The sequence below is a fragment of the Onychostoma macrolepis genome, chromosome 16 (genome assembly GCF_012432095.1).
Source record: "Onychostoma macrolepis isolate SWU-2019 chromosome 16, ASM1243209v1, whole genome shotgun sequence".
NCBI lineage: Eukaryota > Metazoa > Chordata > Actinopteri > Cypriniformes > Cyprinidae > Onychostoma > Onychostoma macrolepis.
In genome coordinates this window covers 25370685-25389269 of record NC_081170.1, presented here as the reverse complement: position 1 = coordinate 25389269, position 18585 = coordinate 25370685, and the positions used below count along the sequence as shown (strand labels likewise).

At 37.5% G+C, this 18585-nt stretch overlaps 2 protein-coding genes across 4 annotated transcripts in view; one reads left to right on the top strand and one right to left on the bottom strand.

Annotated features, from left to right (window-relative positions):
- Positions 1-14898, top strand: part of snrka (SNF related kinase a) — a 45570-nt gene extending 30672 nt beyond the window's left edge. For all 3 annotated transcript variants that reach the window (XM_058745799.1, XM_058745798.1, XM_058745800.1), the window contains 3 exons: positions 6343-6555; positions 8851-8985; positions 11116-14898. In XM_058745799.1, coding sequence (XP_058601782.1) covers positions 6343-6555; positions 8851-8985; positions 11116-12445 — 1678 coding nt within the window. In that variant the 3' untranslated portion in view covers positions 12446-14898. The remainder of the gene's footprint in view (positions 1-6342; positions 6556-8850; positions 8986-11115) is intronic.
- ano10a (anoctamin 10a) overlaps positions 13050-18585 on the bottom strand; it is a 46454-nt gene continuing 40918 nt past the window's right edge. The window contains exon 15 of the mRNA XM_058745801.1: positions 13050-17248. Within this exon, the coding sequence (XP_058601784.1) occupies positions 17204-17248 (45 nt within the window). The 3' untranslated portion in view covers positions 13050-17203. The remainder of the gene's footprint in view (positions 17249-18585) is intronic.

Below are 18585 nucleotides of genomic sequence, written 5' to 3'. Positions count from 1 at the left end.
AACCTTGATGTTTATTAATTTGACTATGTACTTTGTATTTATTTTTGTAAGTGTGATGCAGTATTTTCATTTGCTGTGATTTGACAGTGGTTTTTATTGGCCATTTGGCTTGTATACTATCACAGTGAAATGTCATTGTTCACAATCCCAGTTTGCGTAATTGTATATGAAATATAAGTTATTATATTGACTGCTCATGTGGCATCGCACAGCATTTTGTTCACAAACTCAATGACAACCTACGTGTTGTCACATCTGGTTAGGACATGGTGTAAAATCATAAATGTATTTGTTTATGTATACGTCGTTAAGGGTAACTACACAATTTAGACCCGTCGAGTCAACATATTTACATGTTAATAAGGTTAATGCAGTAAGCTTCGGAAACGTTCATGTGGAGAGCACTGGGCTAATTGGCTGTTGGCATGTGATTAAACTTTCTATGGGGGTCTGGTCGGCTCCAAATGCCCACTGAGCTGAATCTCTTTCAGTCAGCAGAGAACACCCGAAAAACAGGATCTCATTTTATGAGCTTGGTGTCCTGACAACATTTTTGTTGGAGTTTATTTTTAATTGCATTGTATCTTACATGATGAATTAATTTCGCGTATTAATATGTCGTTTCCTGCATTTCATAGACCTCAAATTCCTTTTGTTATTCTCTGGGAGTTTAATAAATATGGTAATTTTGGAGGTTTGTCTTTTAATGTGCAGCTCTCTCAGCACATTCGAATGCAAGTGATGCATGAAAAAATTCAGAGCATTCCATTAGTTTTATTTGTTCCGTTTTATTTTCCCCTCAATTATTTTTCTATTTTTGTCCTGTGCTTTCACCCTTCTTATTTTATTTATTCTTTTTTTTTTTTTTTTTTTGTGGTCTGGGTCATTTTGATATCACGGTGAAACTCCTCCTGCTGCTCTGTTGCACAGACATACTGTCTGATACACTGTAGTGTGGTAAATGTGATTTATGGCTTTATCAGCAAACTGTCTCCCCTAAAAACGATATTATAGATGATTATGGTTTTCTCTAGAAGGATTCCTTTCACCTTTCAGTAGTGTTATATTTATGCATTCCATTACTTTACTCAAAGCATGCTTTTAAGCTCTTTAGTTCTTAGGAGATGATGGCTAGACTAAACTAAAATAAATAAATAATTTAATATATATATATATATATATATAAAAATAAATATAAAATAAATTTTATTTTATATATATATATATATATATATATATATATATATATATATATATATATATATATATATATATATATATATATATATATATATATATATATATATATATAAAAATAAATTATTTATTTATTTTAGTTTAGTCTAGCCATCATCTCCTAAGAACTAAAGAGCTTAAAAGCATGCTTTGAGTAAAGTAATCTAATAACCTATCATATACATATATGATAAACATAATATAAAAAAAAAACTAAAATTTTAATTGATTGTAGACTGTTTTGGGAGGGAAACCTATTTCATAAGTCATTTGTAGTTCTGTTTGGTGTCCTTAATGCCTAAGGTTGTTATTATTAATTAATTTAACTATTATTTTGATCTTTTCATTTTTATTATTTTCTCCACATATATTGCAAGGTTTGGCAATATTGTATGCCAATAAAGCAACACACACACTATAAAAATGTTTTTTACATTTTTAAGTTGAAGTCAAATAATAAACAAAATAAACTAAAACTAGTAAAATTATATAGGCATTTAAAATAATGCTAAAAATGCACAAGAAAACAACTAAAACTGAAGAAAAGAAAACCTAGCGTGTGTGTCAAAACAAGGAAAGATTGTTCAGCGCTAGAACTGGTTGCACTGTCATTTTGTCTTAATATCTCCTCTCATCAGGGTGTGCCCTGCTCTACATCCACTTCTGCAAATTCTTCCCATGACTTTATTATCCCTTTTCTGTGTTTAGTTTGGCTCATGCAACACAAACTTCCAGTGTTTAAGCTGGCATGCACTGTCAGGGTGTATTTTGGCCCCTAAAAGAGCCAGCTGTCTGATTTAGCCCTCTCTATACCCCTGTGACTGCTGTCAGGATGCTTTCTCTCTCATCTCTGCAGAATCACAGATGAATTTGATAGGCGTTGCAGCACACCATGTGGTTAATGCATGTACAAGCAGCGGTTGGCTCATCAACATGGCTGTGCTTCCATCTGCCACCATTTTCATGTCAATCATCATTAACATGAATAATTCATCAGTATTTGGTCACTTTTTTTTTTTACGCCACATTCCTTGAGGAGGAGGTGGGTGTTGAATTTCCTCCGGATGTCAGCCACATTCTTGGTGCAAGACAAAAAGAAAGCGTAACTTACAGCTACTTTTGTGCGCTAAATATTGTGTCTTCTGTTCATTTTTCTTTGTGTGATATCTGCTGTTTTTATTCTCGGAAACCTCAGGAAGAGTGTAAACATTCCAAGCAGATCTCCATGGTTGTTTCTGCGATGGCCTTTCCACTAGCAGAGATAATGGAGATAAATTTAGACTAAACAATCAAAGTGCCCAGTTCTCTGCTCGAGAGAAGAACATCCTTGACAAATCCCTGCTGAAGTCAAAGTGTTAATTTATGCTTCTTTTTTCTATATCTTTTTATCCCCTGGACAGTGTAGACATTTACTTTTATGTTAGAGTAAAATCCTTCACTTGTGTCCCAACCTTGAGATAGCTTGTGTGTGTGTGTGTGTGTGTGTGTGTGTGTGTGTGTGTGTGTGTGTGAGTGGGGTAGGTAAGCAGGAGTGGTCTGCTGCAGTGTTTTGGACCGTTCAGCAGCGATAGAGTGATTATTAGGATTGAGTAGGAGTCTTATCAGGGCTCCCTGCCATGCTGGAGATCCGAGCGGTGTGTGGAGTCTCAGGGGAAATAGTTGCTGACAGCAGTCTGGCATCATAGAGAGAGATAGAGTCAGTCCATGAGTCCAGCGCTTTTAGCTTACACGCCTGAACTCACTGCAGCAAGTCACAATCCAACATGTTAGCTGATTTTTACTTTAAATTAAAGCTTTGATATTATTTAAGGGGTCCTATTATGCTCTTTTACAAAGTCTTGATTTTGTTTTGGGGGTGTACTAGAACATGCTCTCATGCTTGGTGGTTCGAAAATCGCATTATTTTTCACATAATTTAGATTATTACAACACCTCTCCTCCACAGCCTGGCACAAACGGCTCGATTAGTTCCGGGTTTGACGAAGGCCCTCCTTCCGAAAAACGAAATGTGTTGTGATTGGTTAGCTGTCCCTGTGCGTTGTGATTGGTGAACAGCTTAGACGGTGTTTCAGTACTGCCCCGCCCCTTGCCAAAGCAGCAAGTTCGTCAATATTGCCATATCAATTCAGACCCTGAGAATATTGAACAAGAGGATCGCACAGAACCTTTGCACGCATGGATATTGCAAGACATATTAAAGTGGTAACGTTATTGTTGTTGGTTTTTATTTTGTGTACATCAGAAATATATATTCTTTGTTTTTTCTCATTGTGATGGATGATTATGTGAATTTGGGCTTTGTTTTCCCTCCTATTTATATTTCTGTGAAACAGGAGGCCATGGCTGGATAATTTCATGTTCATAATCACCCTGGAGTGCTCAAAATTGTGAATATGAATGGGAGTATACTTCAGAGATATTTTACTCATAAGAATTTCTAGGGGTGCCAATAATTGTGTCTAACGTGTATTTGAGAAAAACATGTATTTCATAATGATATTTCTCCCCATTTTAAATGATTATTATCCAATGAAAGGTTAGATTTTTGTGAATTTTTTTAAATAAAAGATCAAAAGGATTAACAATGCAGATTAATTTTCACAGCAGCCTTTGATCATATTTACCAAGGGTGCCGATATTTTTGGCCGTGTGTGTGTGTGTGTACTGTATATATGTCTGTGTGTGTGTATATATGTGTATGTATGTGTGTGTGTGTATATATAAAAAGAAAAGTAGATAGAATAAAAAACAACAGGGAACACTAGTGTTAGAGGGTCTTTTTTTATAGTAAATAAAAAGTCAGTAGAATAGAAAAAGAATAGTGAAAGCTAGTGTTAGAGGCTTTTTTAAAGAAAACAAGCAGAAAACGAATAGAGAGTGTAAGTGTTTTTTTTTTTGGTTTGTTTTTTTTTTTAATGGATAAAATTTAATTATAATTGAGTGCTAGAATTAAAGGGTCAAAAAAGGTCAATCTTTTCTTGAAGATTGAAAGAAAATTGTTGGATTTGATTTTGATTTTTTTTTTTTTTTGTCTAAACCACCTTTTTTGGCATTTAGTTTTAGTTTAATTTGCAAATTAGTGGCCTTTTTCTTTCATGCTATGTTGACAGCATTTAATATTTCAGTGTTTTTCGCGTTAGATTTGATTCACTCATCATTTTAACTTGCAGCTTGTCAGAGTCTCTATGATTTCCATTTTAAGCTCTTTTGTCTGGATTTGGTTTTTATCTTCAGGGCTTTTCAGGCCGGGTATTTTAAGGCGACCGTGTCATGCAGATTAATTTAGTCACTGCCTGCTTGCATAATATTTTCACTCTCATTAAACAACTACTCCTGTTTTCACACATTTGATTTGCATTTGAAATTCAAGCTATTGAGCTGAGAGACGGATCTTCACCTTATCAACAGCAAACTACTCAAAACTCTAGCTTTTGTGGAATTTCGACTTGTCTTCAGCTGATAAAAACAGTTAAGTAGTTTTAGATAAAGCCCTGAAGCCTTTTCTTCGTGCTGCAGAAGCTGTTTTCCACTGTGGAGTGCAGAAATGGAAAGCTCTACAGCATGAATATTTCATAGACAAACAACGTGTTAAAAACGGCGACGGGCTGAAAGTAAATAGTTGGCTATGAATCTAAGTGGTGGTGTTTTTCTAGTGACAGATTCTGTTTGGAAGAGGTAGATTGCTTCCTCCTTTGCCATAAGGAACCAGGAATGTGAGTGAAAAACTTAACAGGAATTGCAGATTGGCATTGGACAACAGAGTGCAAAAAACACATACAAATTGACCACTGTAGTCAAATTCATGAAGAAATGATGGTTCTTTTTAGTGAATCAAAAACAGAACTCATGACCAGTGTGTCCTGATTCACAAACAAACAACTCCCAGTTCCCAATGACCCAGTTCTTTTTAATAAATCTAAAATATACAATGTGACCAGTGTATACCGATTCACAAACAAAACATTCTTATGACCCAGTTCTTTTTAATAAATCAGAAAAATGCAACATGGCCAGTGTCATCCAATTCATCCGATATGACAAAATTGATGATTTGTTTAAAAAGATGGTTTACAAGTATGAATTCTCATGTATTCACTATGCATTTTTACCGTTAAATGTTTCAGCAGCATATTAGTAAACTCAAGTGTCCTTTTCTTGATGACAGGAATACCGAGACATCATTTAATCCGAAACTTTGAGATGTCAAACGCAGTGCATAGTTTGTTCTTTTGGGCTTTTTAATGTTGACATTGAAAGGTTACATCTGGACCCCATTACTCAGTCCCACAGCCTATGATAATTACACTCTTTTTACGTTACCCTAATGACAGCTGTTGTTGCCAGAATGCCCAATGACTGTAGTTATTTTTGAGACCCCGGAGAGGAAATGTCATCCTGACAACTTGCAGTCTTGTCCCCTATCATATTGTGACGGGAGAAATTGTGGCTTTAATCACTTCGGTTCTGTTCTAAAAGCGTCCCGTTGTTCCGAATCCCATTTTTGGCACTGTAATGGAAATTTCAGATGTAATGTCTGTTGATAAGAGCCCGGCAGCATATTCAAGGGGAGACAAACAGGCAGAATCTCTCGCCAGTTCTCATATCTATTTATTCTCTCTCTGCCTTAACAAATTTCTTGCGTGCAGATAATGACTAGGGCAGGCTGGGCCGCTTCTGCAGCTCAGCAGTGATGATTTTCAGACTGCTGCTGTAAGCCTGCTGAATCTCCTCGGCTCTTTCATGGTGGTTGGGCTGTAATTTTGCCACGTACGTGTGCTGAATGCTGATGCACCCCGGTCGAACTTTGCCTCAGCGGCTGCTCACAACAACAGCAACTCAAGTCATTTTCAGTCAGCTAATGCAAGTGTTATTGGCTTCTCCTCAGCTAATGATAGAAAGGCCCTCTGTGGCAGCTACATCTCAAGTACATTGCGCTCCCTGTTTGCTTTTAATGTGAATAACTAAGCGTTAAGTGAATTAGAATTTTGACCAATGAAACATGAGAACTTGAAATAATGATTTGAATATCATTGCGCATTTACCCCCAGATACATATTGGACAGGCCCTGAACTAACAACTTCATCTTCTCTTCCTGTTCTTCACAGCCTGATAAACCGAATGCTACAAAGGGATCCGAAGAGGCGAGCGTCGCTGGAGGAGATCGAGAGTCACGCATGGCTTCAAGGAGTGGACCCATCTCCAGCCACCAAATACAACACCCCACTGGTGTCTCACAAGAATCTGTCAGAAGAGGAACACAACAGCATCATCCAGCGCATGGTGCTGGGAGACATCGCTGACAGAGAAGCCATCATCGAGTAAGGCTTGTTCTAGGCTTGTGATACAAGTGTTAAGAAGCTGGGATATCCTCAGGCTAATGTACAGCATTTTCCACAGAAGAAATACCTCTCTGTCATTCTTTGATTTTCCTTAAGCAGGACTGTCTTGAAATGAAAGACTACTTTAGAAAGGGCCTCCAGGTTTGTGTAATCAGCTTTAGGATTTTGGTGTAAAGTGTGTCAGAGCTCTTCACTTGAAGATGAGTCAGCTGGACAGGGGATAGGTAGCTTTAGACATAAAGAGTGTTCAATGCAGTTTCTGTCAAGTGATACATCTCAGCCAACATCTTACTCTGCGCAATACAAGACTTGCTACACAAGCTTGATTTAAAAATGCCATTCATTGCGCAACAGAAGTTGTCATGAATTTTTAGCATTTTAGTGTTGCAACAAAGAGCACTATAACATAGTTACCTGAACTGTCGTCTCTGTCATAAGTGTTCTTTTCAGGTCAACTACTGTAATGGAGCAAGTGTTTGAAAAGAATCTTGCCATAATCTTGTTCATAACTATTTGACTATCTCATAATTATTTACTGAGCCGTTTGAAGCGTATCTGTCTAATTAAGCAATTACTTAAATTATCTTTAAATCCAATTAAACATTAGAGCTTAATAATTATATTATTATCTATATTATTATTATTATTATTATTATTATTATCATTATCATTATCATTATCATATCAAGTCTAAACAGTCAGTTAGTGATGCACCAAAATTTCGGCAACTGCAGTAGTTTTAGAGGGCAGAAATCATTAACAAAAACAGTCACATCGCACCATCAGAGATAAACTATTAAAAAGCCACTATGCCAGCATAAGTTTCATACAAACAGCCTGGATAAGCTACAACAGGTAAACATACCAGCTTTGTGGATATAATTTACTGTGACTAAAAATGATACTAGAGTAGCAATATGTAGGCCTAAATATTTTTGGGCTGAAATATTGATAGGTGGTTCATTGCTGAAGAACTTAATTGTGGCTGGTTTAATTTATCACCTGAAAACACAACACAACACTTTCAGTTTTCGGCTAATTGAAAACTTTTTAATTTCCGTTTCATTAAAAAATTAATTTCTATACACCACTAAACTTGACGATGTTAATTGCAATCTTTATGAAATCTGAAAATGAATAGCCATGTTTTACACTCTTAAAAATAAAGGTGCTTAAAAGGTTCTTCAGAGCGATGCCATTGAGGAACCATTTTTGGTTCCGCAAAGAACCATTCAATCAAAGGTTATTTAAAGAACCATCTTTTTCTTGCCTTTTTATAATCTGAATAACCTTCTTTCGCCACAAAGAACCTTTTGTGAAACAGAAAGGTTCTTCAGATGTTAAAGGAACCATTTAGACAAAAAGGTTCTTCTATGGCATCGTGAAGCACCTTTATTTTTAAGAGTGTATACTGTTGTCTCCGTCTAGGCTGTTGTAAGACAGCATGGTTTTATTAGTAGTAGGGTACCATTTTTCACAAGTGTTAAAAAAATAAGTTCATTTCACTGTCAGTGGAGCATGAAACGAACGTAGTGCAGAAGACTCCCGCTGTACAGTCTTGTAGAAAGATGCATGCTGGGTGACGGTTCAAAGCACCCATCAGTCTTTTCTTTGTCTTTGAACCCACTCCGCAGAAGCTGGGGGAACCCCACTATGAGAAACTGTAGTCTTAAAGGAACCCTCAATATGTTTTAAAGAAGTGTACTGAGTAATTGCATTAAAATCCCATGTACAAGTCATTCTTCCTTTTCTATAATTTTTATGTTACACACAAAAAAATATAAGTTTACCCGAAGATCACAACCGATGTATCGCTATTTATGGTATTTGCTCAGCGCCTTTAAAAATAAGAGCTGAACTGAGCCATGAACACAGGCCATGACGTGGATTCAAACTTCGCCAAAAGATTGTCGCTACATGATTTGAACAAATTTGTTCAATTGTTGGTATGTAATCCCTGAAGAAGCAGTGTAATCACTGCTAACATGCCCAGACTCACCAGCTTCAAAAGTTGGAAGAAGAATATCCCATTTGTATTGGGACAGTGTGTTATCTGGGATTTTTCATAGTTATTTTAGTCTCAGGTGTTCAAAATTTGGGGCACCATACAAGACCTTTTGAACTGATAGAAGCCACTTGGGTCTCCAGTTGTTAGATCCCTGGAGTTTTACTAGTTATTGACATGTCAAATTGCATTGTCTAAACTGGTGTTTCTCTCTCAAACACTGTCTGTATCTCCTCCTCACTTGTCCATTCTCTTTGCTCTTCCTCCAGAGCCCTGGAGACAAACAAGTACAACCACATCACTGCTACTTACTTCTTGTTGGCTGAACGGATCCTGAGGGAAAAGCAGGAGAAAGAGGTGCAACCTCGTTCTTCCAGCCCCAGCAACATCAAGGCACACTTCAGGTACCTCATGGGGGTTACTCTATCTAAGCTGTCTGTCATTTAGTCATTTGTGTTTTGTCAAGAGAATGCTACTTAGTTTTGCACTGTTTTATTAAGTTCACCGGGTTTTGGTGCAACATGCAAAACTCAATGTTGAAGGTATTTGAAACATTTTTGTGATGTGTACCCATTCCCAATTACAACAAATTGGTTTTGCCTTGTACCACATGATAACATTTTGAGAAAGAATTTAAATAAATTGGAGGAGGAAAGGAGTGACACAGACATTCACCCTGTGGAATGTCTTTAGTTCCCTTTTCTTTTTAGTTGGATTTATATTTCTAGAAAGGTCAGACAGTGGATCCCTGAGTTTTTTATGGTAGTGAAATTTTAGGAATTGTTTTACTGCAGGTGCTATCACAACACAGACCTGGTACAAAACAAATCGAATTCAAAACCCAATTACTTTAAGATATGTACATTCATGCCAAGCAGTAACAAACTTGAACTGGTACCAAAGTCAACCAGTGGAGAAACAAAGTGATTAACATTCTTCTCCAATTTGTACTTGGCTCATGCCTTAGTATGTTTGAAAAATAAACCATTTACAGCATTGCTCTTATTTTTGTTGTAATTGTCAAAAAACAAACAGTTTCAAATCGATGTGCCATGCCATGGTGTACACAGGCAGACTAACTGCACGATTGTTGTCTCTCAGAAGGTGTCTGTGTGTAGTAAGGGGCAGGATTCACTATAAGAGGTTGTGAGAGGTCAGCTCTGCTGGATGTCAGAATCCCTGTCTGTTCTACATGCTGTGTGTGGACAGCCAGCACATCCTCTGAGCACCGCACTGGGTGACAAATGTGTTTAAAAGATGAGGCTGAAATTGGTTTGGACTGACCTAGAAAAGCAGTGAGGCTGCGGATGCTTTTTGAAAGGAGCAGGGAGTGGAAGAAATGAGAGGATGTGGTGGGAAAGAGAAGTAGGGAGAGGAAGATGTTGGAAGGGGAAGAGTCCTTAGGATGCAGCAGGGATCATGAGAGGGTGACAAATGCTTTTTTTGTGGGAATCACCATATATAAACTGAATGGAAAAGCAAACTGAGCCTCCCAGATTCTTTCATGTAATTCGACCTTGGCTATAGGTAACCCAGATCACGATTGCAGTGTTCTCGTTAATCAGTGTGCCCTTCATAGACAGAGAGAGTTTATATGCTGTATGTACTCAGAATTGTAATTCCTGATCCTAGTGGAGAATTCTGACTAGAATGTTATTTTGACGTATGAGGTTGACTCTTGATATTATGCAGAAGTTTCCACATGTGTAGACTGACAGGAGCATTTGCAACAACCTTATTAGGCCATTGCAGTAATTCTGTAATTCATTTTTTAATGATGAACAGATATGAGAATGTTTACAATCCATTCTCATCAGGCCTGTAAACACAGCTAGTCCGATTCTGAAGTCCGCTTAATTATATCCTAGAAACAGTTATCAAGCTATGCAAAAACTGACTTTGTAGGCAACATTTTACCAAAGTTGTCACAAGTTTTGCCCTGTATCCTTGTTATCAGTGTGATTTAAGCATTTGTTAATCCCCACAAGGCATTTGCTGCATTTGTTTGCATTGTTTGGCTTGTCCTCATACCAGCAGAAGGTTTAAAGAGTGTTTATGTGGTTATGACAACCAGAGAGGACGTGCTGAAACTGTTTTTCACTGATTTACTTTGTTTCAAAAGCCTTAGCAGAGTATATCTTTCCATAGCAACTTGCCTGAAAGTGCACATACTGAGCTGTGCAAATGATACTCCAGCAGGAAGGGAAGAACATTAAAAAAAGACAATAAAAGCAAGTTACAGTAAGAATTCCGAGTTATCTTGTAAATCACCATGTTCCTTGCTTGAGTACTTGGCACGAGAAGGAAGTCTGGCTTTTGTCAAGGACCGTCATTAACATTTGGGTTGTTTTCTTAAGGCAATCTCCAGAGCTTCTGTCTTTTAAAAGTTGTTTTTGGCAATGTCCACCTTTACTGAATATCATCCTGCTTAAGTTACAAACCTTATGCTGTTTTTGACTTTGGGGGATTGTACTCTTTTTAAGGCAAGGTTATTTATATCAAGGACTATGTCCCTTTTTTTTTTTTTTTTGCAGGCAGTCATGGCCAACCAAAATCGACATGCATCAGGACATCGAGGACAGCTTAGCCTCTTCGTCCATCTCTCATGCTGGGGGTCCACAGTCTCCTGCTCGCAGTACAGAGAATCTGCTAAACGGTCACCGCAGTAAAGGGCTTCTGGAAGTGAGCCGTAGAGAGGAGATTAGCGAAGCCTCCAGCAGCTCTGCTGCACCTGCTTCTCTGCCCCCAAACCCCCTTAAACCTGGGGTCATGGCCCCCCTTGCATCTGCTTCAGCCAAGCAACGAACCTGCCTCTTTCGGGTGGAAGAAGATGAGGAGGAGGAAGAAGAACAGGAGCCTCCACCATTGCCCACTCAGGTGGTCCTACGCCGCAAACCACTGTCCATCACCAACCGGCTTACGTCTCGAAAAAGCGCCCCAGTGCTCAATCAGATCTTCGAGGAGGAAGGCGAATCAGATGATGACTTTGACATGGACGAGAGTCTTCCACCCAAGCTCAGCCGGTTGAAGATGAACATGGCATCTCCTGGTACGGCTCAGAAGCGCTACCACCGGCGCAAAAGTCAGGGCCGCGGTTCAAGCTGCTCTAGCTCTGAGACCAGCGATGATGATTCAGAGAGCCATCGCAGACGACTAGACAAAGACACAGGGTTCACCTACAGCTGGAACCGCAGGGACAGTAGTGAGGGTCCACCTGGAAACTCTGGGGGCAATGGTGGTGGTAGTAGCGGAGGACAGAGCAAACCATCTGGGGAAGGCAACTCAGGACCAGACAAGGGCAGCCCTCCAGGAGGAGGGAATGGTGGTAGTACAGGAGGGGGCAGTGGAGGTGGTGGGAGTACAAAAGGACAGGGAGACCCTTCCAGCTGTTCCCGTAGCAGCAGCAACAACGCTTCATCTGGCTCGACACGTAGTGCAGCTCGGAGTGCTGGGGAACTGGTAGAGAGTCTGAAACTCATGAGTCTATGCTTGAGTTCCCAGTTTCAGCATCGCAGCTCTGGAGGAGGTGGTGGTGGACGGTTTATCCTAGATCCTCAGAGCCTGTCCAGCGTTAAAGTCCAGGAGAAGTCCTCTTGGAAGATGTGCATTGGCTCCAACAATAGTCTGGACAAAGTGATCAACCCTGCCTTGAATGGCGGCGTTGGGGCAATGGAGCATTATCAAGACCAAACGGCAGTCATGTTAAATGAACTTGGCCTGGTCAAGGAGAACAACCTGAACTTGAAAAATAATGTTCTCCAGCTACCTCTGTGTGAAAAGACCATCTCCGTGAACATCCAGCGAAGCCCCAGAGACGGGCTACTCTGTGCCTCAGCCCAGGCCAGCTGCTGTCAGGTCATATGATGGCATGGCACACGGCTGGTTCTCAGAGTGGATTGTTCCTATTGCCACATTTGTAGCATATGATGACTTGAGTTCTCCACCAGTAGCTGTATATGACCTCTCTTGATCCCAACTTGACCTTTAAACCTGCCTTCTATGTCGTCTTAATCATTCTCACAACTTATTTATTAAGTTCTCCTCTTGGACCCATTGGTTTTTAATGAAGTGCACGCTGCTATCCTTTTCTTTTTTTGTGTCTTTATTTGTTTTGCCCAATTAGACTTTATTATTTGTTTTTCAAGTCCTGCTCATTTTGCTTTTTAGCCCTTGAAATGAAACGCTCTTAATATGAATTCCATGGTTCCAACACCACCCAATCAGTCAAGAGTTGTGGAAACTGTATGTATAAATAAATGACCTTTAATAAAGTGAGATTTAAATTAAGACCAACAGTATGATAGAACAGAACATGGCAATTCATAAAACAAGCACTTAAAGAAACTCAACCACAACTGGTTTTGTAAATTTTAGCCCCGATATGATTGTAATGAGATGGTAATACAGTAAAAGCAATAGTGAGAGTAAAGAACAAACCCTTTTTTAATTCATAGTGCTGTCTGATGAGTCTTAAACTGAATGACCATTTTGCACTTTTTTCACCTTTTTTTTTTTTTTTTAAGTGCTATTGACTGTTTCCTTGCCACCATTTATAAATGTTTAGTATAGATAAACTTTTGAGGTTAATGACAATCAGTTGCAATAACAAGGGATACTTTTAATGGATAATTTCCAAAAGGGGGCTACAGATTACTCAGATTTTTTAAGTGTTTTATTTGAATATTATTAAAACACATTCACCATGTTCTTAAATTACTTCTTTCTTTCTTTTTTTTTTTGGTATATTTCAGTAAACATTTGGGATTTAAGTGCAATTTATACATGTTCAAGCTGTTAAATTTTGTAAGTCCATCTGCGACATGCCCTCTAAGTAATAATGTTTTGCCAAATTTGCTACCCAGACAGCACTGTGGATACACCCACACATAAATGTGTTCATCCTAGTTTTTATCAAATTATAAAATTAGAATTGCACTACAGAATAAGTATAGTCCACAATTAGGATACTTTGAATACCATACAAATCACAGCAGGGGTAATTAGCCTTTACAATACTGTTACTGCCAGAGCAAAATCAAACCCGCAGACAGTGACAGTTTTCAGTTTGTGTAGTACAGAATACCGTTGAGTCAGTACCCCTCTTTCTCAGCGTCATTTATTAAAACGAAATTTGAATAGAGAAATTATTTTATCATTGAGGAATCTTCTTTGGCTTAATAAATAATTTTCGGTTCCAGCCCATAATCCTCTATCTCACCCCTGTTGTTCTTGTACCATTCAGCTTTGAGTTACTGTATATACCAGTCTCAGAATCGACTGGCCTTAGGGGATGTTTATAAGTATGTACATATATTTTTTTAAAAGTTTATTTTTTTGAAAGAACTGCTGTTTTAAAATGCTGTTTTGGATATGTGAGCCTTGAACTGGCTTATAGTTGGGATAAAATGGGGCTTTTTTTTGTCACCTGGCCACCTGATAACAGATAAAAAAATGCATGGTATGTCTTCTATTCAGTGGATGGCCACTCTTTCAGGAAATATGGCTTCAAGAGTTGGCCATTGGGTGACCATCGACTGGTATAGATATAAGTCAAAGATCTACAGGACTTGTGAGTGTGAAAGAATCGGTTGCGAGATTTAAAGGGCATTTGCAATAAGCTAAGCTATAAGTTGCAGCTATGTGTAAATATAATTTTGTTTTGTTTTTATATTTCAAACCTGTACATCCTTCAAATGGCTCACTTGACCCAAATTATCTTAAGTATTTCTGTTTGTTTTGTCTTTTTTTGTTTTTAAAAAATAAAGTCTGTAAATATTGGTGTAAATATGGTGCTCTACACTTAGAAATGCAGTGTTGGACTTCTTGTTCATAGCTGTAATATAGCCTTATTAGATATGAGTGTCAAAAACAGAGCAAGGGAGGTTGAAAAGAAAACAGTGCTATATGCATAATGTCAGTCTCTGACTTTGTCCTACCCTAATGTAAACAGCTAAACGACATGTGCATGTGTTGTGCGTTTGACATTATTGATCCACGTTCATTCAGAGGAAAAGAACCACCACAAAATGTTACAGGACCAAACCATGTACTGGCGTTAAAAGAAAAGTAAAAAAAAAAAAAGAGAGAGAAAAAACAACTTTGAAAAAGCAAAATGAATAAATGTTCTGTTGCTGAAACTTGTCTTTAAAAGTTACATATAGCTATCTATGGTGATGTCCAGAATTAAATGTGAAATATGTTGTCTTTAAAACTGGACTTCCTTTGTCCTTTTTTTTGTGTGGGAGCCCTGCTTTTTTCTCATTGAAGAGCTTGTTTTACTCCAAAGTAGATAACGGGAATAAAACGGTAATATTTCATGTCAGTGTAATTCATCTTTGCGCTTTCTGTACAGTAGAAGAAATTGTGGTTCAGAGTTTAACTGGACACAATGTGGAAAGAAGTTAAACTTGACACAGTTCCTCTGCCCGCAAGCCCCTGCTGCTGAAAGGTATTTGCTCCTAATTTACTGCCCGCTTTTGCTGCCAAGGTGTCTCCAATAACCAAGAGCTTTTCAGGGGTGTCTCAAGTGCACACTTCTCATCCAAGTACATGTCCAGCACCAGCTTAATGGTCAAACACACTATGTGTGTTGTCAGTAGAGCACCTTGCGAGCACACAGACACGCTCTGCATATTGTCAGTGTCATGCTTGGTCAGTGGAAACTGCTGAGACTGCTTCAATGTCAGAAAGTGAGACAAGCTGTTCCTTAATTAGAATGAGTTGTAAGCTGGCTAGTCACACTGCCCTCAGTCCTCAGCTTCAGAAACATCAAGTGTGAAGACACGGAGTTGTTTTTTTTTTACTCCTAAGACCTTAGTCTTTTAAAAAAACAACTTTAAATAGTCTCTATATCAAGACAAGATGGTAAATGACTGTTTACATGCATACACTTGTGTCTAATCCTATTTAATCATAAATGGTTCTCACTTAAATAGAGCCCATGGACAATGAAACAAACTGCATGCCTTTTAGAATTTTTTATTTATTTTTTTTATAAGTATACCTGGTCACAACTATTACTATAAAAGTTCTCTGTGAGAAATAAAAAAAGTTGCTCAATATAAAAAAAAAAAAAAATACAGATAAATAATTAGTTGTTTTGGTAAAAAGTAAAATTTTGGAATAAACCTTTTTGATTAAACAACAGAAATTAACATAAATCAGTATGCAGACAGGAAAGGGATTTCTTGCCTTACATTTGTATGTTTTTGTGTGCTATTTTCAAGGGCATGAATGAAAACTGTAAAAGTAAAAATGCTGTGAAAACTAGCATGTTTTAATTTATTCTGAATAACCAACTTGTGTGTATATATAAAGTATAAACCTTTTTATTTTTTTTCTGAATGACCTGCTTAACCAGAATATGGACCTCAATCACAAAATATCAGCGATTCAGTGACCATGTTTTAAAGTCTGACATATTGTGAGAACACCCAAATAAAGTGTTACTTGTCTCTTCAGTGTTTTTGGTAATGTAGCGTTTAAGGCTAATAAACATCTAAAAGTCCTAAACAAACATCTCATCCCAAGCGCTGAAGGATGTGGAAAGGATGAGAAGCATGTTATCTGAATATTTAAAATGTTTATTTTCAGGCAGACAATATTGAATATGCTTAATTCAAGTATAGTACAGGGTGAAGTGGCCTGACATCTGTAAACAAAAGCCATAACAGTTAAACGTATAACGAGTGATGTTTAAAGGCACTGCTCTGTCTTTGGTAGAACATGGAGTGAATGAAAACTCCTTTCAATTCCTCAAAAAAAAAAATACATATCTTTTGGGGGTTTTTTAGGCCCAATGTCTGACATATGTGACCCTGGACCACAAAACCAGTCTCAAGTCGCCGGGGTATATTTGTAGCAATAGCCAAAAATACATTCTATGGGTCAAAATGACTGATTTTTCTTTTATGCCAAAAATCATTAGGACGTTAAGTAAATATCACGTTCCATGAAGATATTTTGTAAATTTCCTACTGTTAATATATCAAAGCCTTAATTTTTGATTAGTAATATGCATTGCTAAGAACTTCATTTGGACAACTTTAAAGGCGATTTTCTCAATATTTAGATTTTTTGCACCCTCAGATTCCAGATTTTCAAATAGTTGTATCTCGGCCAAATAGTGTCATATCATAGCAAACCATACAGCAATGGAAAACGTATTTATTCCGCTTTCAGGTGATGTATAAATCTCAATTTAGATAAAAATTGACCCTTATGACTGGTTTTGTGGTCCAGGGTCACATATTTCTTCTAATCCCCTCTTAACATTTTTTTTTTACAGCTTCAGACAATCATGAATAAAATTAACAAAGTACTTTGACAACCAAATCAACCTAGTTATTTGACCCCATCACATGCACCAATTTGTCTCTCATTATACCAGTAACAGTTTTATTGACATAGAGAAATAATAAAACAATGCGTGCAAATGCAATAACAGGAAAACTCTGTCTTAAAACCCTGTCTTACTCATAAGTGTACAGCATCAATAAGCCATTTTGTGGATAACATGGCAAGGAGTGCATATTTAAAGTCGAAGTCAGTTAAATATAATACTAGACAGTTTACAGCATGTGTACACCTTAAGTACTTTTGTTGTGTTATTGTCATCAACCGTCACTTATTCCACGTATTTCCGGTCTCCGTAGCTTCCAGTATTTTCTGAAAAGACAAATAGTATCGAAATATTAATGATTGAACTTACTTGGGAACCTAAACCAAAATACAAGATCACAGATGAATAGAGGGTGAAAAGATTATCTAGGATGTATGTGCACAAATGGTCTCAAAATGTGATGTACTAATCTGGGGAGATTTTACACAAATAACCAAGGCTTATATTCATAATCTTTCAGGTTTCATCATGTAAGAGAACCGATTCAGACTGATTTAGCATCAGTTCTCCCTTTTCTAAATAAGTCTTACATGTTGGCATATAAAAGGCAGAAGCTGATCTTAGTTCAGCGTACAGACAGCCCCAGGCAGGACTGCGTTTCAAATGAGTCATGCTGGGTTTTCAGAGATGGAGGGGAGCAGGGATGCTGCTATATTTTGAAAAGCTTTTTAACAATTAAAGAACATTACAAAAAGCTACTAAATCTTTTTAAAAGACAATCGAAATGAACCCATCTACCCATAACAGATGTTTTTTCTCTGCAGCATCCACAACTCCCAGACTATGGCCTATGCTGAGTTTCATTTAACCCAATTAATTTCACTGCCTGCAGCAAACCAGAGCAAATTACATTCTCAGTGAAAAAGTGTTAGGTGCAATTAACTTTTCAATCCAAAAGAGAGATCAATAGCGCCAGAGCCGCTGACTCTGTGATTCTGTATGTATAAGTTCAGTGAGACTGAACTCTGGTCTCCTATGAGAAAACTGCACAATGGTTATTACTAGGCACCAGATGTAGAGTCCCTTTAAATGTGGTGAAAGAAAAACGTCATTCAATAATTAAAGAGGTCTGCACAACGGTTCTCATACTTTGGCCTCCACTGGAATCTCTAAATCATTTTTTTCCCCAGAAAAACAATGGAATTAAATATGATTAAATATATAATGTCAATAAAATATAATGGATATATATATATAGATAGATAGATAGATAGAATTACTGTACTATTATTATTATTATTTGATCACGTGTTCTTGAAATGATTAATGGCATTCACCTACAAACACAAATGTAGCAAATTAGGTACCTCAGCATTTTAGTAATGGTTAATGTTAAAAGCATGCAAATTCCATCAATCCGATTAACTCAGTTTGGTAATTCACAATTAAGTATGAATGCATGGGATTTCAATCCAATTCAATCAATTATTGTATTTATTTTTCTGTTTGTTTATTTATTTATTTTTCCTAGAAGGGTATCTTTATCAAAAAAAGGATTGCCTCTTTAAAATTTCCTTTCTCTAAAACACTATCTGTTCACATAGTGAGTCAATCTTTCTCAGCTGCTCACGGAGACTGGATTTGCGGAAACTCATCTCAGGAG